The sequence below is a fragment of the Coffea arabica genome, chromosome 2e, assembly GCF_036785885.1.
Source record: "Coffea arabica cultivar ET-39 chromosome 2e, Coffea Arabica ET-39 HiFi, whole genome shotgun sequence".
Taxonomy (NCBI): domain Eukaryota; kingdom Viridiplantae; phylum Streptophyta; class Magnoliopsida; order Gentianales; family Rubiaceae; genus Coffea; species Coffea arabica.
In genome coordinates this window covers 24,582,831-24,606,280 of record NC_092313.1, presented here as the reverse complement: position 1 = coordinate 24,606,280, position 23,450 = coordinate 24,582,831, and the positions used below count along the sequence as shown (strand labels likewise).

Genomic DNA, 23,450 nt, shown 5'->3' with positions numbered 1-23,450 from the left:
TCAAAATTAACAAGTCTCATAATTCCGTTTCATTTGACAAATTATTCCAACACACACTCCTCTGAAAGCAAAGATGCTCACATGGTAAGTGGTTATTAAGTTTATGCTGCATTGTCGAGTTCGGTATTGCCACTAGGGCTCTTTTTTCATTATATAGCGACATTTTTTTAGACTTTAGCATAAAGGAATAAAGTAAAGGAAGATAGTGAAAGTGCCATTTTAACAATTATTGAAAGAAAAGGGGCTGACTGATTTAAAATGTACACTTCAGATGGTTAAATCTTTAGTTCCAGTCGTTACAATTTGTTTGGGAGATAGGATTTCATGAGAAAAAATTGCGAGAAATAAGGAACTTTTAGTAGTCTGCCACTTTTCTATTGGATAGAAAAAAATAGAAATGGGCTGATTCGACAAATGAATTTTGCATTTACACCTTTAAAAAGTTTTTCGCCGTTTATGGTCTAATTTGGATGGAAAGCTATAGAAAGCTTTGTAAAATTTTTTAAAATGCCAATTCTACCCATCAATGATTGCTAAAATTTTTTTAAAGAATATAAGTACTTAATATTTTGTTCAAGAGCTTTTAAAGAACTAATAACATCCATAAAAAGGAAGAGTTCATTTTAGTTAGGGGTGCGATTGAATCAAATCAAATTTAAATAGTGCACTACTTGAGTTTGATTTAATTTAAAATATGGCAAGTGTGGATGGAACAAGCTCGCAAGTAACTCAATTGGGGTCCACTAGTTTGCACCACTTCTAATTGGTTATTTGTGAGTTTCTTTGGCCGAATGCAATTAAAGATCCAAGCCCAAACCCACATAGGTTTCCATATTAAGCCGAATCCTTCAGAAGGGAGCCCAATTTTTCATCCAAAATGTGTGAGGGTCCAATAGCCCAGTAAATAACTCGCGGTCATTTTAATACATTCTTTTACCCACTTTCATTTTACTTCACAGTTCACATGCACTTCTCTGTATAATCTAAACCATCAAAATTTCCGGCAACAGATGAACAGAAGCTACCAAAGTTACTTCGTTAAATTGTTCGACTGAAAATCCAAACCTTAAAAAGCTCAAGAATCATGGCTCCAGTGACTCCCACCAGCTCTGAAACTGAACTGGTATTTTTTTTTCTTAAATTCAAATTGTAGACTCCTTTAATATTTTTTTTGGTTACTTCTGATGCTGTGTTAAGTTAGTGGGGCAAACAAATAAAACATGGGATTTTGAAGCATCTTTTTCATTGGAAAGATTGAAACTTTCTGAAATTTTGCACTAATTTTACAGGGAATTTGGTGGAACTGATGTCAATTTTTATTGGGCTTTGTATGGTTTAAAGAAAATGGGCAAGAAGCTTATATATTCTATGGAGATATTGTTAGTTGTGCCATACTTAATTTATAGTGGCGTTTTGCACTCTTTTGTGTCTTGATGAAGTTAATGAATTGCATAAATTAGTGTTGAGGAATTACAGGATGCAATACTTGATATTCCATGCCTTACCAAGATAGATTTTTTTTCAAAATGGAGTTATTTGGATTCTTCGTCCAGTTATTGAATTCTAATAATGGGTTTTGGCAGATTTTGGTGGAAGAGAAGTCATCTGCAAGAATTTGGGTATTGAACAGGCCTAAGCAGTTGAATGCATTGAATTTTCCCATGGTATGTGTTTAGTAATTATGAGACATGTTTCTTTTCTAGGTTTCTCTTGCACTGATATCTTCTTGTACAATGCAAGGAATATAAGGAATATTTAACAACAGTATTCAGTTACTTTTTTCATTGGGCAAATAGGGCTCACTTTGTTGCATAAATTGGATTCAGTGATTGATCATGCATGTTTAGGTTTTTCAATTAGTGGTGACCTGTTGGATGATATGTATTAACCTAAACCAGTTTGTCATTCAAATTCTAATGCAGTTTGAAGTGTGTCAGTTTTTGAGGTTCTCATACTTGTACATTGACTCTTTGAAAGTGTGTGTAATTTTCGAACCTCATGTTGGAGAGGAAGTTTCTTTTTCTGATGAAGGGTGTGCGTTGTAAACATTCGGTTTTAATTCTCTGATGCTGCATATTATATGGAGGCTACAGCAGTAAGTGGAATAAGCAATGGAGTTGGTATCAACTTATTCCAGAAGCATGAATTAGTAATCTATGGCCTGTAATGTCCTATCTTGCTACCATTTTGATCATGTTGCTTTATTATGGGTCCGATGATCTACATTCCTGGTCCTCAAGCACGGTTATGTTGTTGTTTTATGTGATAATTAGATACAAATCAAATTCATAACCTAGACAAGGTTTTGCATGCATATATTTCAGTGTTTAAACCTTCATGGATATTCTATCTGGTAAGAAATGCTTAATTTTCTGTGCTTTCAAGGAATATTGTGATTTAAATGGGAATCAATAAGGACTGGCGATGTTATGATTGACCACTACCATGCTGAAGGAGTAACTGTTTTGAGTTTGGCATTTCGATGTCTTTGTGTGTAACTGAGGCTTGTGCGTTTAGTTAATTTTATACGTTTATTGAATACTCATGTGCCAGGTCTGTATTGTCAAGTGGCCATAATGGTTATCAGTTTTCCAACTGTTTTGAATATCATTTTCTCACCTTTAGAGTTTCTAGTTTGGCTTGTATATATCCCCTACGGTAGCTCACTCAAAATACTGCAGATTTCAATGAATGCAGTTTGATTTTTCATCTGATGCTTGCAATTAAAATATTTTCATGCTAAAATATTATTTGATGATATCTTGTTAAACCGACAGTAAGGATTTTGCTAGTCACACAAACCATAAGGGTGACGCAAGCATTTGCAAAAATTGTATCTGAACTTTAATAAATATCTTAGAGCTTTGTTGATTGTCTTGTTACAGGTATCTCGACTGCTGGATCTTTTCCTAGAAACTGAGAAGGATCTGAGTGTAAAGCTGATTGTTTTGAAGGTAAACTGCAACTTCATACTTCTCTGATTGTTTAGGGTTTTGCAAGGAGATCCTTCTTATATACTTGACTTAGAAGGTCGAGCAAAACATCCTTCTTGGACCAAATGTCCTTTAGTGTCAATGATAGGATTTTGTTTTGCCATGATCTGATAAATTTGGAACTTGTTAAGGCACTGTAGCTTTCTCTGTACTGTGTTTGGGCCTATGGTAGATGTAGATGATTGGTTTACTAAAGAATGTTAATTATGAGTTTAAAAATTGGCAGATCTTTCACTTTGAAACATCTAAGCAATTTCTTTACCCCAAAATTGTTGCTTGGTAAATTAATATGGGGTTGCCAAGATCTTGTTTTGTTGCTTTTTGAAGTGGTGTGTATTGTTCAGCGATTTTTTTTCTTTTTCCGGCTTATCATCTTAGGGAATAGGAAGAGCATTCTGTGCTGGAGGCGATGTTGCAAATGTGGTTCGTGATATTAGTCAAGGTGGATTCTTTCTTCCTTTTAATTGTCTTTTTGGCTGAACTAAAGTTTTCTATTCCAGATGATAAGACCCAAAGTTGATCCTTCAGTTTAGGGTGGATTGGATGTAACTTTAACATGCCTGTGTATGAATGTCTTGAAACAAAGTAGTGAAAATATTAGTTGATTCCAATCTTGTAGGAGACTGAAAGAAAATTAGCCCCAAAGTTTCAGATGATAGATTATCCAATATGTTTGAAGCACCTCTTAATTTGCAAGTTTAGTCAGAGCTATATTGACTGTGCTATTTTTGTTCCTTTTTTTACCCAGTTAGGCACTCGAATTTGCAATCTCTTAAAATTGGAAAAATATCTCTTAAGATTTTTTTAAGGATTACCTTTCTCCTTAGGATTTTTTATTTGTCACTCAGAACCCTTCTCTTATTTTCCTACACTTGAAAAGTTTGTCAAGGGTAAAAATGCTTGAAATAATACAAATAGACATTAAGCATTGAATTTTGTATTGCAGGCTTGTTTGCATACTAAAATGCATTTTCTTATGATTGTGTTTCAATTCAGTTATGACATCTAATTATTTTGCTTGTCTAACTCATACTGTTGGTTAAAGGTTTTCAGTATACCATTGATCTCCTTTTTTTGGTCCTTTTTCTCTTCCTTTATTTGTTCTTGAATAGATCTGATGCATATTTGCATTTATTCAGAAAGTTTACAAATTTCCTTAATTCTTCTGGAAATGTTATTTGCATGAAAAATACTCTTAATAAACCTGAAGCTATTAAGTTTGCATTTATGCATGTCCATATCCAACCGAGTGTTTTCAAGAACCAACAGTGGGCGGTGAGTAAAAAGGATAAAATATGAGTATAGAATGCATATTTTTTCTTTATCTTTGCTCTGTAAGTTTTGTTTTGATCCTTCAAATAACTGACATCCTTCTTTGTCTGGTCGGAATTTTATAGGCAGCGCTTTATCAGAATTTGACCTTTTGAGTACTATTATACATTGAAAAATTGATAACTTTGAGTGTGCATGCTCAAACATCTAACCAAATTAATTTTTAGTAGAAGTTCTAGAAGTTTGTCTCTGTATTCAATCACACTTTCTGGAGATAAATTTGTCAATAAAGAAATTCGTTGCAACTTAACACGTGAAAAGTTACCAAAAGAAAATCTGAATGACATTTAGAACTGTAAGGATCTAGGTGGTATTTAATAGAATTCTGAATTGTCTAGTTGATGATTAGAAGTTTTGAAGTTGGTCAGTTAACAATAGATACTTTAACTAAGGTTCTTATTTCTCAATACTTAAATTCTCCAGCTTATTTGCAATTGTAGTTATGTCAAGAAATTTCAGTTGGTCGTAAGAACCTTTATTACCTATAACTTATGATACTTTACTGTTATTTGCATCAGGAAACTGGAGATTAGGTGCACATTTTTTCCGTACAGAATTCACTTTGAACTATTTGATAGCAACATACAGTAAGCCACAGGTGCTAATTTATAATCATGATGAAGCTTTGCATTTTGTTGTTTATGACCTTTGACTCTTGAAGGTTTTGGTATGTGATACTTTAAATACTCCTATATTCTCACTATTAATCACCAATGTTTTGAAGGTTTCCATTCTTAATGGAATTGTCATGGGTGGAGGAGCGGGTGTTTCAATCCATGGTAGATTCCGAGTTGCTACAGAGAATTCGGTAGGTACTTCTTTCTTTGTTTCCTGTGAAAGTACTTGGTGTGCAATTCTCCTGTGTCTAAATTAATGTATTTGCTATGTTGCAGATTTTAGATCGCTGCTTTTTCTCCTTCTTTTCATCTTCTCTACTTATATCAGAAGTTTTTGATAGTTGATCCCCTTCTGAAACTTATCTTTTCTGATTTCTGTGTTTGGATAAGTTGGGATTTGAACTCTCAACACTGAGTGGATAAAATTTTCATTTGTTACCTGGATATCTGTTAGATGTCTTTTAGAATCCATGATTATCCTCTCCTCCCATTCAAAAGATCCAAAATATTTTGCCTGAGAAGTATGAATAAATTGAATTTTCAGAAGAAAATAAAATTGATAAACTGCACTGCTTTTTTAAGGTTATAATATGTTAATATCTGAAGGCGTATTGGCATTCTTGCCTCCTATCGCCAGCAAAAAATATGATGCTATTACTTTCTCAATTTCCAGTTTACTTATTATTTTCTCCTCCCTCATGCTATAATTGATTTGGATTTCAGTGAAATTTCTTGACTATAATCTCCTTGCTTTGACTTTCTTGTAGGTTTTCGCCATGCCTGAAACTGCCTTGGGACTTTTCCCTGATATTGGTGCCTCTTATTTCCTATCAAAACTCCCTGGCTTCTTGGGTAATTCCAGTTACATTTTTATTGTTTGCTCGTTTCTGTTTAGGGAAGTGAACATTTTTTAAACAAAAGCAGACAAGGGTACAGGGTTGATAACCTCCTACTTTACCTGATTCCATATTGATCACCATGTTAATTAAGGTTATACGTTGCAAGTAATTATATACTTAATAACAGTGAACATTAATTTCACTTAGTCCTACATTCCAAGATACTTAACCCATTGGTGAGAAGTCTGAACCTGAGTCTGACTTGATTTGCCGTACATTACATAAGCATTAGACCCTTTTGTTGATTATTTTACCATAAAAATGATTATATAAACTATATGTTCAGCAATATTTGGTTGGAAGTGTGTGTTGAGGCATTCAGAAGAGTAATCTTGATTTTTATTGTGAGAAATTATCGGAAAATACTTGATTCTGCTGCTTCTGTTCCAACTGTTTTTATTTATGTTTATACAAGTCAATGGTATATTTGTTGTGTCAAAGATTGTGTCAGCCTTTTAAACCTTAGAGACTTTGCATGTGCTTTACTAAAAAGGGCAAGCTGGGTTTGAGTTTCAATGTTTGAGCGGATTTAAAATGAAACATTTGTAATTTGATAATGATTCTCATGTTGAAATCCATGGTCTAAAAACTGTTATACATTGTCTCTTAGCTCAATTGCCACAATTTTGCCTGCCTCATATTTTTCTCATTGATTATGTTCTTGGTTTGGCATGTTTGATGATGTTAGCTGTTCTGGCAATGGGCCCTTTTACAATAAAGTACTTTCAAATATGATCAGTCTCATTGGACTGAAAAAATTGACAATCTTTCTAGTTCTGTTCTTTCTCCGCCTTCCCTCTCTGCCTTTAATTTCAAGATTTTTTTTTGGTAAGCTTAGTTTTAAGACTTTAGTGTACACTAAATGGTCTCTGAGATTGCAGTGTGTCACTTGCCTTTTGAATTTATCGTGTTCACTGGTTCAAGGAATAGAGGAATCTGATGGTTATTTCATGGTTGATCCTCTTAGCCTCCTTGGTTAATTGATGTTTGGTTCTGGGATCTTAATCAACTTGGTACTAAATTTTTTCAATTAAAAACCAAATGATTGAAGTTGATTCCCTTTTTGTGCCTGGAAGCTCTTTAATTGGTTGTTACTGGAATATGGGGAGAATACTTTTCTGGAACAGTTAACGTCATACTTTACAAATTTATTGGGCCACTATATTGCTACATGTAAATAATTACATGCTTTTATGCAGCAAACATTGTGTTACCTATCAAAAGGATAGTCCATAGGCACTAGAGATACTGTTTAAATTTCGAAACTTCCAAGCTTCTTATTTTTCACATATTTCACTAAGCTTTAATTTTTGATATCCAGTTGAAGGTTGTTCCAGATAAGCTAGTGACATTTTCTGATAATAATGTAATCTTAGCTGTAACTGATCCAGAGGCCCCTTTTTTCATTTGTCCAGATCCTGTTCGGGCCTTGCTATATATAATTAATGAGTGTCTGGTATGCACACACATAAAAGCACACAATAAATAATCAGGAACGTTTGTACATGCTTAAAAGTGGATACATCTAATTATAGATACAGAAGCAATACATGTATATATGTTTATCCGTATGAAAGGATTTCCCAGGTAGACATGTCATTAATGTTGGGTCTATATGTACATATTTAACTACTACATAGAATAAGTCATTGCTTTTCACTGCTATTTATATAACCTTCTTTACTCATATTTGTTGTGGCAGTTTTAACTCGTGATAGTCATTGTCTCATTTCTTAGTCTGTTAGAGAAAATATCATTTGCATCAGTACGGTGAGTTTATTTGCTGATTATACCTTTTCAATTGTAATTGAATGTCTTTGGCAGGAGAATATGTTGGCCTCACGGGTGCTAGGCTTGATGGTGCTGAAATGCTTGCCACTGGTCTAGCAACTCACTTTGTTCCAGCACAGGCACGTCTTTCTGCTAACATCTATTGAAATGAGAAGTTAGTGTTCTAAGTTTGAGGTGGTCTTACAACTTTTGACTTAAAAATTCTACAAATTTGACCATCTGCATGTACTTTTCAACTTGATATGCTTGTGGCTAGTCATTGGTATCAATTTTTTTGATTGTTCAGACTTAAAATGTTGTCTCTGACCTCATCTGATTCGGGCAAATTGACTGGACCTTCAATTGTAGGCTTGTAACGTAACTGGATGGTTGAGCAAAATGGTGAAATAAAGATAATAAACTATGAAAAGAAGAGGAAAAATGAACAAAAAAGAAAGGTTATGCAACCCAATGCTTTTGTGGATTTTTTCTTTTCTTTCTTTGGATGTGTGTTCCTCCGCCAACCGCCCCTCCCCCCCTTTTTAAAGCAGAAGAATCTGTGTTTTATTACCATGTAGGGGATTTTTTAATTTTTTTTGTTTCTTGTTTAGTTGTAAATTATTTTGGTTGGATGAACCCCAGTTGGGCAGGCTGTTAATCTGCCTTTATACTAGCTCAGCTTCTAGTGTTAGTATTGAGATAAATACTCAGCAAGCAGAGAAGGGAATCTTAACTCCATAACTCGTAAAATTAATCTATGAGGGCATCACTCTGTCTAAGCTCTTTTTGTTGCCTGAGTTGCCTTTGTGGCTTCTTCTGGTTCTTCATTGTATTAAAGAACTGTGTTTGGGTATGAATGACATATTGATTTTAGCATTCATTCTTCTCTGTGGCCTGCAAAATTATGTACATGATTTTAGTCTACAGATCAGGTTCCTTGGATCCCATCTGTAGATTATTTTCATTTTTGAGTGCTGCCATGTGGTTCATTTCACGAGTTGTCCTAGTTCTAGTTGTTATGATATACTATAGAGGAATTTTTCCAGTGCAATCAGTGAGGATTTCCCTGTCTGTGGTGACCTAAATAATCCTTTCCTACAACTCTTGAAGAAAATGTTCTGGGCATATTATCTGTTAAATAAACTTCTCAATAATTTAGGCTAGCAACTAGTAAGAATAAAGACTCATGTAAAGCTTGAAATATTCTTTCAGCTTTTTCTTTCTCATCTTATTATGTCTAAAACTCTAATTTAGTGTGATTGTTTTACTATCATGCTTATTTTCTGGACAGAGAATATCATCACTCGAAGAGGCACTCTATAAAGCAAATTCAAGTGATCTCGGTATTATTTCTTCAATCATTAGTGAATTCTCACAAGTGCCAACCTTGAAGGAGAAGAGCTTTTATCATAGGTAGTTTACTGTTAATTATGATATCATTGCATACGAATTACCTTGAATGTCCTCTGCTTGTGTCAAAATGGAACTGCTTGTGAATTTGATGCTTGCTCTTACGTTTAGTAAATTGTAATTAGCATCTTTCTTGCTATTGTTTCTACGTCAAGGGTCTTGTATATGAGTTCAAAAGACTAGTTTTGTATGATTGTCTTAAAAGTCTATTCTTATATGTGGTGGTGGAAATAACAGTTCTTTGCATTGCTTCTGCAGGGAAAAAGGTAATAAATGGTAATGTAGGTTGAGTCTTTTATAATATTTTTCAATGTTCGCTGCATATATTCAGATTAATATTCCTTTCTTTAGCTGTAATGCCTGGTAATTGAAGAGTACCTTATGAAGTTAGGACCTGTGTTACCTTTCCATGCAGTCATTATTTCATTCTTGTCTTCTGTCAGCGTCCTCATTAATGTTGAAATATATCTACAGGTTGACCATCATTAACAAGTCTTTTTCTCGAAGAACTGTCGAAGATATTATATCTACACTGGTAATTTTAATATTTTTCCCCTTTTCTGAAAGAAATTGCCCAATAACCATTTTGTTTGTTAGCTTGTACCAATGATTTTTTTTTTGTTGACCCTACAAGTTAGATTTATGAGTGGTTCTCTTATTTTATTCTTGAGAATTTCAATGGTGCTTGCCAACAATTTTGCACTCAATTCTGTTAGGAGAGGGAGGCTGCTGGCAGCAATGATGATTGGATCTTATCAACTATCCAGTCACTGAAGAAAGCATCCCCTACAAGTCTAAAGATTTCATTGAGATCGGTAAACATTTAATGATATTTGTTTGGCACGGAAATTGTTTGATTTAAATTGCGTCTGAATCCTTACCAACAAGGTCTAATATGTATATATGCAAAATGGGTTAGCTACAATCTATCATGACCTGATGCTTTAGTATGCAGGTTGTTTGAGTAACTTCTAAAAAATCTTTAAACGAGCATAATGATGATCCTATTGAATCCAATTGGCATATCCCACCAAAAAGGCTTGGCTATCTGATTGTAAAATGGCTCAGTATCTTCTCACTCAGAAATCAAATAACAATTGCAAATACCTCGAAGGATTGCATTAGCAATTTTTACGTCTGGTGCAGATAAAAAGTGGTGGGATTAGGCAAACTGCTGGGAAAAAGTTCATTATGGCTGCTTGTTATCATGTTATGTTCTTTTTGAAATAATTATTTATCTTGGACATTTAGCTAATGCTCCTATGCGTGATAGAACTTTTAGGATTTGTTCACGTTTGCATTATAACATCCTATGCGCTGGGCATGCATTGTTTTGTTTGTGTAAGCTACTCTGTCTGTAGTGACACTTTTGTTAAATAAGCCAAGTTCGATCGATTTAGTTCTTATGGCTGGTTGGGAGGTTGTGGAAAATGCTTCATAGAGGTGGGATAAACTAGGACTTGAATATCGTAGCTGTGGTACTGTTCACCATCAACCTTTCGAGATTAACTTGCAGAATTTTGTTTAGATGGCTTATTGATATATTCCTAGGAGGAGCTCAGAAGTGGGCTGCAGTGAGTTGATGATTCCGAAGTCCAGATACCATTTCTAGGCACAGTGATCATGTGTACTCCGGAAAGTTTGATGATTTTCGTTTTATTAAACAATTTTTGTTCTTCTGCTTGTTTATTGTAGATTAGAGAAGGGAGGCTCCAAGGCGTTGGTAAATGTCTTGTTCGTGAATATAGAATGGTTTGCCATGTCATGAGGGGCGAAATGAGCAAGGATTTTTTTGAGGTGTGTACCAATTCAATTCTGTCCTTTTCCTTATTACTTTCTTCCCCCAGTCCCAGATGACTAAACCTGTGTGCAAGTGCAGGGATGTCGAGCTATATTGCTGGACAAGGACAGGAATCCAAAGGTAGACAGGAATCCAAATTATCTAGCCAACAAAGTTCATTCTTTATATGAAAGTTTAAACCAATTTACATTCTCTCACTCTCACTCTCTCCAGTGGCAACCTTCTAAGTTGGAGCTGGTTAGTGACAAGATGGTTGACAGATACTTCTCTAAGGTAGATGAAGATGATTGGGAAGATCTGGAGCTCCCACCAAGATCAAACTTGCCTCATCATGCCATTGCAAAGCTCTAAATATCATCCAAAGGAAAATTCCCTTGATTCTGTTCAATTATCATAGTAATAACATGTAGCAACATGCCTCACATTTTTCCAAGGGTAATATAATAATGCCTTGTGTTGTTGAGAGGCTTTCTTGATGTAGATCGGAATTATTCATAATATTGTGATTAGAGGTGTCAATTTGGATTGAGATCCATTTATCCATCCATATAATTCATAAGTAAATGGATTTGGATGATCCATTTATAGTATTAGTTTTAAATGGTTGATCAAAGTAAAATCATTAAATTAAATGGATTTATATGGATTAATCACAAAAATCATATATATCCATTTACTTAAAAACCAAATAAAAGAAACGGAAAGGAATTGACTAAAAATCATATGTTTCTTGTTGCATGCTTTTCAACTCGATTCCAGGCAGAGAACCCAACTATAAAAACTCATCTTCAAACAGTCATTCTCAAAAACAGCTAATACGCATGTGACATTTCTATAAATACTCATCTTCCAGTACAAGGAAGAAGACCCCCACAAGGAATGTGCTGTGTGCTTGGAGGGTTTCAAGATCGGTGAAGTTTGCAAATTGCTACACATTTGCAACCACAACTTCCATGTTCAGTGCATAGACTCGTGGTTGCTGCAGGCGCCTTTTTGTCCTGTCTTTCGAACATTTGCGAAGACGCAATAGCTAGTGAGAAATATTTAATATCGTACATGATTATCATCATTTTCTCTAGTGGTTTTGGGATTTGGAATTTGGGTTTGAGCTAGACTCCTATTTGCCTGAAATTATTTTTTTTTTGGCCCCCGTGTAAATATGTAAATCCTTTTTAAGTGGTTGGCTCTTTAGTTGCGTTCAATGTGATCTTAAGAGTATCAAGCAGAAAACTCTTGAAACAGAATTCTGAAGCTATCTAACTTGCACTTTAGTGAGCAAGTGATTTGTAGGAATTTGTGTTCACCATGCTTATTTTGATACTGCTTTGGTCTTGATAGAATTATTTAAATGGATTATAAATGGATAATTGGTTTTTATTTAATCCATTTAGATCCATTTATTAAATGGATTGGATAAATTTCATCCACCATCTATTAAGTCAAAACCAATTATGAACCATTTATCCATATTGCCACCTCTAATCCATAGCATGTTTTCGAAATTGCAGAAAAGGAGAGAAAATGAGTTCAGTTTATAAACTTTGGCCTTGTATGGCAAGCAAGTTTTTGGCCAAGTTTGTCTTCACAAGTTTTCTAACAACTTTAATTATAGTAATCTCAAAAAACTTTTTAAAATATACACTTCAAAATATCCAAAAATTTACACACTTCAAAAATTTTTTCTACAATTTCTACAGTAAGCTACAGTAAAGTTTTAGACAAAAATTTAAAAAACTCACTTGCCAAATGGGGCCTTTGTTACAAGAAAATGAATAAATTAGTGATAGTTGTGACCCATAGAGGTGCAATTTATCAGTCATCTCTTGCTCCAATTGTTAATACTTGGACCTCATTTTCAGATGACCTAAGCTTTCACCCGTACTCTCAATAATTCTCAACTTGATGCTTCAAAGGTTGTTCAGAAGGATCATTTATGGCAACTTTGATAGACTTTTGTGCAGAGAAATGGTCAAGCCTTCCTATAGAAAACCAGCTAATAAACCAGCTGTGGACAAGTTGTATCTGATAACTTGCCACTTGTGATTCAGATAAGGAAAAGAAAGTGAATATTATCAATCCTCAAGGAACTGTCATGATTATGCTCAGAAGGAAAATAGAATATAGAAATGAATGACAGAAAGGAATAATCCATTTTTATGACTATGGCATTGAATCATCAAAACACCATATGACTTTTACAGTTTACTTGACCTCCTGTAGCCTAGTTTGTCACATGCAAAGAATTCTCCAAGTATAATGTAAATAATCTCTTGCGAAAATTGAATCTTGCCTTAAGATCAAGATCAATCTGTGAGTCTTAATCTTGAAAGAGACATAATTCTTTTAATATTGAAGAAACTGGATATGACAAAAAATCGATTACGAAATAAAACAACTAAGAAGATGAATCTTTGACTGCACACTAAAAATTTTGTTTAGTGAAAGAAATCAGTGGACATACCTAACCTTGCCTAAGGTCGGCAGGTCAATGACTCAATGCCACTGCAAAAATGGGCTGTCTGTATTAGTAAGACTATTCCTCTATCCAACCTAAAAAAAGAAAAAAGACTAATTTTTCTCCATCTGAAGTGGGTTCAACATGGGTTTAAACTACAAATTGAAGCCAACAAATTCTTGAAAAAATATATATACTTTTATTTGTTTTTAAACTTAGTACAACAAATCCAAGGGGTTTGCCTATGAGTTAGCATTGACCAAACAATTGAAGGAACAACACATGGAGTTGTAGTTAAACAGCATTTTTTTTAAAAAAAAAATTAGCAGTGTTTATGTTAGCAATACATAAATTCCTACTGAACTCCAATAAAAATCACTGGTTTAGTCGTTTTGGTGGTTAAACTAAGATTCCCTTTGACCATCAAAGGCTGGCTTTGATCACATGTTGAGACCAAGTGCTTTAGTGCTTTGAAATTTCCAAAACCATCAAAATCATCGGCTTGTTTGATAGTTATAGCAAACCCCTATATTGTATCCTTGTACTTCTACCCAAGGCCCAATTTCTGCTTTCGAGTCTATAACTTTGGAGGACAAGTATACAATCGCTGTCAAATGGTTTACTCTCGGGGGAAAAAAAAAAGGGATGTCTGGAAACACAACCACATACAACTTTTTTCGTACATAATCTTCAAACTACGAATTTCGATCTGAAAAACTCATTTGTCAAATAAAAATCGCATTTTTTGCCTTTCTCTACCAATAATATTAATTTTTAGGAGTTTTTTTTTTATTTTTTTTAATATAAGTGAAAGGTCTCAAAATCAGTTCTCTCCCTTGCACTTCCTCTTTTATATCACTCAATGCATTATTCCCTCGACTCTATACGAGTTTAATTTAGTCGTACTCTGCAGTTGTTTGCAGTGCACTTTGGTTGTCATTTTCATCTTAGACGGATTTGCAGGGAAAGTGGACATCTCTTTAATTCCAATTTATTAACTGTAAGTCTGTAACAACCAACCTATGCAGTTCGATTTCAATGAATATTCCATAAGTCCCAAAAAATCAAAGCGCCAATTAAAGCAACAAAAGTCTAATTAGAAAAACAAGTGTCAGTTTGTGGAAAATTAAGGTGGTCTCTGCCTATTTGATTTTCCTAGCTCTCTCCTACTATTAAAGTGAATGACCAAGTAAACGTCTCTCACTGGCCCCGCGTGAATGGTCCAGCGGTAGCACCTCCCATCGGTGACCAATAGATCCCAAGTTCGAGTCTCTGCTCTGCTGGATTCCTCTGCGCACATATCGTGCTTGGGTCGGGTTGGGGCACCTGGCCGGGCCGCAGGGGATTAGTCGGGTCCCGTAAGGATTGACCCGGACACCCCTGTGTAGACAAAAAAAAAAAGAAAAAAGTAAACGTCTCTCACTAAAATAGTCAGAGCTAATTAATGAAACCCTAATGTTATTGGACATCAAATTTGTAAATGTGTCTGAGTCTTTGAAAAAGTTAAAAGACTTGTCAAGATGTATTGACAAATCAGGTAGCATCGGCACCAGTATTTATACTTTTATCTGAGTTTGTAGTCCGATATCAAGCTGAAATAAAACTCAAATATATAAGAGATAGTTGTCTTCATTTAATTTTTCATAAGATGATGAACTATCATTTGTGTTCCCTCCAAAAAAAAAAAAAAAACTATCATATATGTTTTTGTTACATTTTACCATATGCAATTATGGATCATGATGAAGTATTTGATTATTTAGGAATTTCGTTCATTGCGATATTTCTGTGACTAAAATCAAATGGGAAAATGCTAATTTTCATTCCTAAACTTTGGGTTATGAACACATTTTGTTTTCAAACTTTTTAGCATAACACATTTAGTATTTGAACTATCAATTTTTGACCAATTTCATCTTCAAATGAGAAATTAATCAATTTGAACAAGAATTGGAGTTGGAAAGCAAGGTATTGGAGTTGAGAGAGTAAAGATAGCCGATCTATTTTGTTGATTTTAAGTCATGCAAAACTCTTTACTTAACAGGTTCGTGCTCATCCCATGCCCAATTTCCATTTAAATTGATTAATTTTTCATTTGATGATAAAATTGGTCAAAAATTTATAGTTCAGATACTAAATGTGTTACGCCAAAATGATTGAGTGCGAAATATGTCCATGACCAAAAGTTTAGGAATAAAAACTGGCATTTTCCCAAAATCAAAAATTAATTACAAAGTTTTAATGGTTCAACTACCTTGATAGACACTGCATGCTCTATCCAATACCATTTCTTTTGCTTTTCCTCTTTGGGATCAAGTCAGACTTAATAAATACAATGGTTTTTTCTTTTTGAAGTAATTGAATAACGAACTTCATAATCCTTTTGGTTTGAAAGTAAATCTTCAAAGAAAACTGATTAAACAAACAAAGCCCATATATTTTCTTGCAACTCGAAGCAAGAAATAGACTCTTGTGATTTCTGAATATTTGTGACTTCAAATCACTCTCAATGCATTTCTTTTTCCTGGATGATATCAATAAAACGCGTTTTCTTATACAAGAAATCTTTCCTTTTCCATTGTAACTTTGCTGCCCCGCCATCTGGAGCTAGCGGACGGATTCATTAGTTAAATGTAACAAATACAATTACCTGAATAGTTTATCGGTAGTCAACTTCCAATCGTCAAATACATCTATATATTCCTTTTATTTTTATTTTATTTTTACTTGTTTCTTGAATTAATTTCCTAATTTCTTGTTTCCATATTTTAATTGTTCGTATTTTTCTTTGCTTTTCTCTTTTTCCTTCTTTTTTTTGATTGATTCAGAATTATTCTCATCTCATTATTACCATGATTAGATGCAATATATGCCAGACTAGCTAATCACATCCATTTGTACTTTCAAAGAAAAATTTGAAACACATCTCATATTAGGGAAGGGCTATCTTTTTTCCTTGCTTAAATGCATATATCATAGTAATGTTACTGAAAATATTGAGTTACTGAAAAAGCCCTGATAAAAACCATCTAGACCAATCATCATTTCTTTTGATGGTCTTGACTATTTATTTAACCTGCAGTTTAATCAAAAGACCTAATCTACATGAGGGTAAAAGTGCAGAAAGCAAAAAAAAGAAGAGAATAGATTAAATGCTTTTATGGCTTATGAGAAGCATGAAACTAAAAGCAAATTAAGTATATTCCTCCGAAAGAGATTGTACATGACCAGTAATCTTGAGTAGAACAGAACATCCATGACATGAAATCATGGATGAAAAAAGCAAAACGAAATACAACACTGTTAAAAGAAAAATGAGTGTCTCCTGTTTTTCATCCCAAAATTCACCTTAATGTACATTTTGAACATTTGATTTTCTTTTTTTTTTTTTTTTTTTTATCAGATGTCATATCCCAAGCCCAAATAGTCTTTAATATCACTAGGAAAACAAGGATAGCGTTTCCAAGTATTGCCATGATACTTGAATATTTTTATGACTCTAGCCTTTGTAGTTGATGAACCACCAATATGCAGCAAGGCCACAAGCTTCTTCACCGATCCAAACATCAACATTTCTTCCAAAACATTCTCTGTTGGATGAGAGAAACAGATCAACCACAAAATCTTGACCCCAATCTTTGTAGCAGCAGTTGAAACATTCAACATTTTCTTTGAAATTGCTGCAATTCCAAGTCCATGTTCAATGAAGGCTAACCGGCCCTCAGCACATTCACACAACAACTTGATCAACAGCATTATTTTCTCGCATTTTGACTTGTTTGAATCAGGCAAAAGATCGATCAAGGTACAAAGTGCACCAGCTTCAATGGCTTGTAATCTACTTTTCTTGGATGCATCCAAGATATCTATCAAAACTTGCAAGGCACAAGAGCTCGCCCTGGTGCACATTTCGTCAGAGACAATCTCCAAAAGTGACTTGAAGAAATCAATCCCTTCATCTTTGATGGCATGGTTCCAATGAAAATCAGCTCTAGCCATCTTCTGAAATATTGAAACGATGCAAAACCTGGCTTCTGCACTACCCCTTTGAAGCATGATGGTAAAGGATTTTATGCACTCGGGCTTCATTAATAACTGAAGGGTTTGACAATCTTCTTCCTCGTCAGATAATGGGAGTTGATCCAAGACTCCGATGGCTTCCTCACAAGCTCGAAAGGCAACAAAATCGGAACAGCATTCAACTAGAATCTGTACAACAATTTTCACAAGTAATTCCACGCCTCCTGACTTTTTAAAATCAAGCTTTATTTCATCTCCGATTTCCACCACAGACTTAAGCTTCTTCAATGGACTTACCTTAAATGGCGTGGATTCGATAGTTTTGAGAAGCGAAATTAATTCTTCGTGCTTGGCAGCTTGTGCTGGAGATGATGGAATACATGATTTTGATTTTCCATTCTGCTGCCATGCTTGGATCAGCCTCTTGAGGGTGTGATTTGGAGTCATCTCAAAGCTATCAATGCATTGCATAGTGGCTGGACATGTATTTTTCTTGTAGGAGTTGAACCATTTTTCGATGTTTTTTCGCTCGTAGGTGACCCCGGTACAGATTGTAACGGGGTCCTTCATGAGTTCCATGGAAATTGGGCATCTGAAATGTTGAGGAAAATCCATATTCGGATCTGAATTGTGAAGATGACTGCACTTCTCCATTCTTGGGCTGGAGAGGGAGCTGAGTTGAAGATTTGTCTTGCGTTTTATATACGTAGGATAGAGATGCAATAAATGATCCGTATATTTTAATAGAGATGAATAAAAAGTCTAAACAAAGAATGAATCAAAGTCAAAACTCAATAGATGCTTGTTGCGAGCTGGGCAAACTGTGAACACGGAAGCTCACGTCTGTCATCGTTGAGTTTTATCCTCATGAAATGTGGAAATATCATTTGAGTACTTACTTTACAGATGCAATGTCAATTTGGCCCCAAACCATTTGCTAATAGTTATCAAAGCCCAAGTAAATATCATTTGTTTTTCATTTTCTACCTCTAGGCGAAATGTGACTCTGAAGCCATTATATATATATATATATATTGAAGTCATTCAAGGCCCTACTTTTGGATTGCAAACAATTATTTGATATCCAAAATAATATGATATAAGGACTACAAAGTAAACATGATCAATATATGTTTTATAGAACTTTTATTGCAAAGAAATTTTAAAGACATTTAGAGAAGATAATGGAATCTAATTTTCTTGGGGCAATCTTTTTGCTATAAGTGGCTTGAATTGATAAGCATGAATTGTGTAATGTATATTACAGTTTCTTTATTATTGAGATTATGAAAAAAATTTGGAATCACGTATTAAACTAAGACCAAGTTGGAACATATGCTTATATCATTAAATACATTTATTTTTCTTGTTTTTGATTGGATGTTTGCACCACGTATATCATTTCGCGTCACCAACATAACATTAAAAAAAAAAAGACAAAATATCCAATTCAACTTGATCGTAACCTAATTGATATCTTTTGATAACTTGACGGAATTTTATTCCTAAGCTTAATCTATAGTACAATTTTCTCATGTCATCACCATAAGTTTTTTTTTGTTTTAACAAATAAAATTGACTTTGAAAAGTATGTTTTTGCTCCTAGAAAACTCAAAAGCCATACGAACCTTGCAAGTCAAAATCATTAGAAACACACATTTGCATTGAAATTCATGTTATTTGACTTAAACAACAAAGCTACCTCCAACTCCTTTTCTTATTCATTACGACAATATAATCTAATCCCCTATATGTCAACTTTAACAATTGAATTGGTCACAACTTGTATACGCATAAGATTTACAATATTTGCACTTGAAAGATGTATGAATTTAAAAGTTTACAAATACACATATTAAAGCAAGATAGAGGATCAATCAATTGCATGAATGGCAAACGATCCATCTACAGTCAAAAAATCGCTGGTGTTGAGTAAAACTCAAACACAAACATGAGGGGACAAATGGGGTATCCTAAAACTTGAGGGTCAAGCATTTAAGGATTTTAAGCCACTAGTGTATATTCACCAAGTACATGGCGGACCGTTTGGAGGGTTGACTTCAACCCTTCAAGTGGGGCAAGGCACTACTGAATGAGATTAGATCTAAAAAGTTGCGAAAGACATGCATCGATCAGGTGTTAATAATACACAGAACTAATTATTAATTAATCAAAATTAACATGTAAAAATCAAGAATATATACATAAATGCTTTTTCAAACAAGCTTGTATCCTTTATTCAAACCTTGCCTACATGACGCCGGCGACGACTGCGATTCGATTCTTCCACACGTTACTAGCTACTAATGAACTGTTGAGCTGCTTCGCTGACTCTCTATTTCTCAATGAAATTCAACCTTTTTTTTTTTTGTTTTGTTTTCGTGAACTGCAACTTAATTGGGCTATTAAGACAGCTTGGCAGAGTTAGACAGAAAGCCAACCACCAAAAAAAAAAAAAAAGAGAAAGCCAACCAATTATTATACATTTCTGTGAGGCATTTACACGAAAAAAACAAATTTTTTTCAAGTTTAATAATTTGTTTTATTTTTATGAATATGATTTCTTGTGAGAGTTTTTTTTTTTAAATTATTATATGTAGTATTTGACAAAGAAATCAGTAACAGTTGTATATGGGTCTTACATTGCAGCGCCATTCAACGTTTGTGTTCCATGAAAGTATTGAAGATGGAACAAAAGTACGAACTGTTGGCCCAAAGTGGCCTATCCAAGCAGATAGGCTGGCATCTTTTCATGGCCGAAAAGCTGAAGAATAATTATATACATAGAACTGGTAATTTCAGCAATGGCTGCCTAGTTTAGTTTACACTAGTGGTTGTTAAGGCTTTGAGCTAATAATAAACAATACTGATCAATTTTGAGAAAACCAATGGATGATGCTTGTTTGATTAATATTGAAATATACTATAAGGTTCCATATTTGTAACACATGAGCATTGACGTATAAAGATTGTTTGGTAATACAAAAAGATTAGTATTTAATACATTAGCTCACTTACTTTTGTGTGCTCATTCAAATAATTAACATATTAGCGAGGAGTAACATTATATTCTTTTCCCTGTTTATCTATCTGTTCAGTCTTATTTACGTACAAACTAGTGGTGGCAAGTTTTCTGAAATGTCACAGGGCATTGACAAATTTTCATAGGTTAAATTTGATCTCAGAAGTTTCATAGGTTAAACTAGTGGTGGTTTTATGTGCGGACTAACTGAATAAATGTCAACTTAATCTTTCAAGGAAACTTCTCTAAAACTTTCAAGATATAAACTATGAGTAAATCTTATATACACTGACAATGTATATACTATCACCATTGGATTCATCACATGTGTGCAAAAATTGAATTTTAAATTCAAATTTTACATAGTTGTCATTCATCCAACTGATCAATGTGACGCCCGAAAGAAAGAAAAAAGAAAAAAATTCTAGTGAATAGTCATTTTTGGTGAATCCGGCCGCATATCTGGCTAGTTCTTGGCCGGATTGCTGGCCGGATTGGGTTGGCCGTTTGAAAAAAAATTTGTTCAGCTACTGCCTTGAATCCGGCCTCCCATCCGGCCAGATTCTATCGTGTCCAGCTTTTCTTAGTGATTAAGTCTTCATCTTTTGGCCTTTATTTAGAGTTCAAAACCCATTTTTCTTTCCTTGGGCTGGACCGAACAACTTGAGGGAGAGAAAGGAGAGGAAATACTTCATCTTGCACTTCAATTCCTTGCTTCTATCTTGAGTTCCAATCGATTAAATCGCGAAGTACTCCGTACAAAGTGCTAGCTAGGAAGGATTAAGGAGGTTGGTGGAGTTATTTTGATAGAGCAAGCTCTAAGCTACCAATTTTCTTGGGGTTTGAAGGTATCTTGTCAAGAACTTCCTCTTTACTTCAATAAATTGTGTATTAATGGATTGGAGAGGTTAAATAGGTTGTTTTGTGGATAAGTTTATGGTTTGAGGTAGTATCATGGAATTTTCGGTTTTATTGGGGATTTTTCTGCCTTTATATGATGAGTAATGATTGGCCATGGTTTGATAGCTTTAGTATGAGATATATTGAAGTTTTATAGACTAGTTTAACTTGCCTAAAGAAAATTTCTGGTTTGTGTGCATAAATTCCAGATTAGGGTTTCCAATTATGGTAGTAATCTGTCCTGTTTTTGCACTGTATGTTTGACCTTGAGAGAGACTGAATCGGCCCTTACTCAAAACATGAAAGTTGTAGATATATAAGTTAGCTAACTACCTGCAAAATTTCAGATTGTTTGGAGTACTTTAGCATGTGAAATGACCAAAATACCCTTGACTGCCCTTAAGCCCTGTTTCACGGCTAGTTTCCATTTTTCTCTAAGATTTCGGTTTTTGACCATGAAAATGTATGAGTTGGCTTTAGAGGTCTTCATAAGAAATGTTGGTATAGGTCTTAGCTTCGTAACCCCATAAGATTCGTTTCAATCGGATAAGTGTAGCTTCAATTGTGATTAATATACCAAAAGGTGATAGGAACTTGATGCTTTTAGAATTCCTTTTGTTTGACATGATATTTGTGATCTAGGATTTGGACTTGAGCAAGGCAATGATATATGATGGATGAGGTTCATGAGCCGTGGTTGGTGAGTGATTCCTCAACTATTTGCAAAGTTACTTTTCGAACTATTTCTTGCATTGCATACTCGATTGCATATCAGTGCTTGCATGTGGACCATGAAATGTTTTGGCTCAAATGAGTACTTGGAATTCGTGTGCTTAGAACCAACGTCTCCACCCCTGATTATTTGGAGCAAATGGCTCCCTTGTACTGTTTGACTGACTGGATCTGTTTGAGCGTTGGAGTTCTAAGTATGATGATTTCACTGACTCACAAGAGCAATAAACGTACATTTGATTATTGATTCATAATCTCATTTAAATGCACTATTGTGAAGCTTATTTGATTACTGATTTTATTGGACACTCGCTGAGCTTCTAGCTCGCCCCAAAAATAATTTTCTCCCCACAGGGCTCGAGGCAAAGGAAGAGTGTCTGAAGGGATATCTCATGTATAATTTGAATTCGATTCACTTGATGAGTATTAGATGTAATATTTGAGCCTAATATTGTAATTGTAATTATTTGAGAACTAAGGACTTTTGTCTTATTCGGGGAATTGTACCACTATTTGAGATTTGTAATGTATGTACGTATACAGTCTGAACTTGGGAAATGTTTTTGTTTATTATTGAGGGTTGTACCCTTTGTTATTGGATATGAATGTTGTAATTTATTTGAGAACTGTAGTAAGTACCGGCGAGAGTTGGGCAGGCGGTCCGTCGAACCCTTTGGTTCGCCTTAGGGGGAGGTGGGGCTGTCACAATCAAGAAATAATTACATCGAGAGAATTTTCAAAAATTCAATATGGAGAAGCAATGGAATGACAGATTCTTTACATGCCCCGGAAAATTTTCATTTGTCACCATTTGGAGAAGAAGAAGAATAGACATTAGGAGCACAACTATTGTGCTTTCTGAGGCAACAATTGTTTAAATAAATAGAGATTTTCATTTATCTTTTTCTATTTGGTTTCCATATTTAAGTACTGATTCAACTCTTGCCAGCCATTTTCCTCAGTCTAATTAATACTCGTAATGACAAAATCAAAGAAAACTAATAAAGGCGTCGCAAATAGACTGCTAGTTGAGGCAGAGTAAAATCAGTGTGCCAAGTGATGACCAGGAAGGGAAGTGAACTCCAATTGTTTTATGACAATAGTTTAAGATAAAATACTTGTTAGTTTTTGGGAGGTGTTGTATATGTATTCTATACTGCTTTCAAGGTTCATTATATTTTATGGATCAAGACTTGTTTGAATATTAAATTTAACTCCTCCAACATGCATTCATGCGGTAAAAAAAAAAAAGATATGTACAAAATCCAGAAAAATAAATTACAATAATTCAGTCAAAACATCAATATGTTGCCTTAAATTAATACTTAGTGATTGTGAGAGACGTGATGGGGTTTAGAAAGAATCTATTGGCACTTGCCAGGATCTTAACTTCATTCTTGAGTCATTTGTTATATACATATACATATACATACATACATATACGTGTGTGTATATATGTGTGTGTGTGTGTCGAGAGAGAGAGGTTTTTTTGGCTATCA

At 34.4% G+C, this 23,450-nt stretch overlaps 2 protein-coding genes and 1 long non-coding RNA gene across 3 annotated transcripts; 2 read left to right on the top strand and 1 right to left on the bottom strand.

Moving 5' to 3' along the window:
- Nucleotides 1-935: 935 nt before the first annotated feature.
- On the top strand, nucleotides 936-11,365 carry LOC113732097 (3-hydroxyisobutyryl-CoA hydrolase 1-like). The gene is made up of 14 exons (XM_027257715.2): nucleotides 936-1,123; nucleotides 1,584-1,664; nucleotides 2,886-2,954; nucleotides 3,372-3,435; nucleotides 4,844-4,923; nucleotides 5,050-5,133; nucleotides 5,710-5,794; nucleotides 7,666-7,751; nucleotides 8,903-9,024; nucleotides 9,496-9,556; nucleotides 9,738-9,836; nucleotides 10,717-10,818; nucleotides 10,901-10,942; nucleotides 11,036-11,365. Exons 1-14 carry the CDS (start codon nucleotides 1,085-1,087, stop codon nucleotides 11,171-11,173), a joined length of 1,152 nt encoding a protein of 383 aa, XP_027113516.1. The 5' UTR covers nucleotides 936-1,084; the 3' UTR covers nucleotides 11,174-11,365.
- Nucleotides 11,366-16,460: 5,095 nt separating this feature from the next.
- LOC113732096 (E3 ubiquitin-protein ligase PUB23) lies at nucleotides 16,461-17,987 on the bottom strand. The gene has a single exon (XM_027257714.2). The coding sequence runs from the start codon at nucleotides 17,949-17,951 to the stop codon at nucleotides 16,677-16,679; it is 1,275 nt and encodes a 424-aa protein (XP_027113515.1). The 5' UTR covers nucleotides 17,952-17,987; the 3' UTR covers nucleotides 16,461-16,676.
- A 2,969-nt stretch (nucleotides 17,988-20,956) lies between these two features.
- LOC140037244 (uncharacterized) lies at nucleotides 20,957-22,481 on the top strand. The gene is made up of 2 exons (XR_011841163.1): nucleotides 20,957-21,167; nucleotides 21,862-22,481. It is a non-coding gene; the product is annotated as an uncharacterized lncRNA (long non-coding RNA).
- The last annotated feature ends 969 nt before the right edge of the window (nucleotides 22,482-23,450 follow it).

Coding starts and splice junctions, on each gene's coding strand:
- LOC113732097 (XM_027257715.2), top strand. CDS start 1,085: ATGGCTCCAGTGACTCCCACCAGCTCTGAAACTGAACTG. Junction 9,025..9,495: donor GAGAAGAGCTTTTATCATAG/GTAGTTTACTGT, acceptor ATATATCTACAG/GTTGACCATCATTAACAAGT. Junction 10,819..10,900: donor TGAGCAAGGATTTTTTTGAG/GTGTGTACCAAT, acceptor GTGCAAGTGCAG/GGATGTCGAGCTATATTGCT.
- LOC113732096 (XM_027257714.2), bottom strand. CDS start 17,951: ATGGAGAAGTGCAGTCATCTTCACAATTCAGATCCGAATATGGATTTT.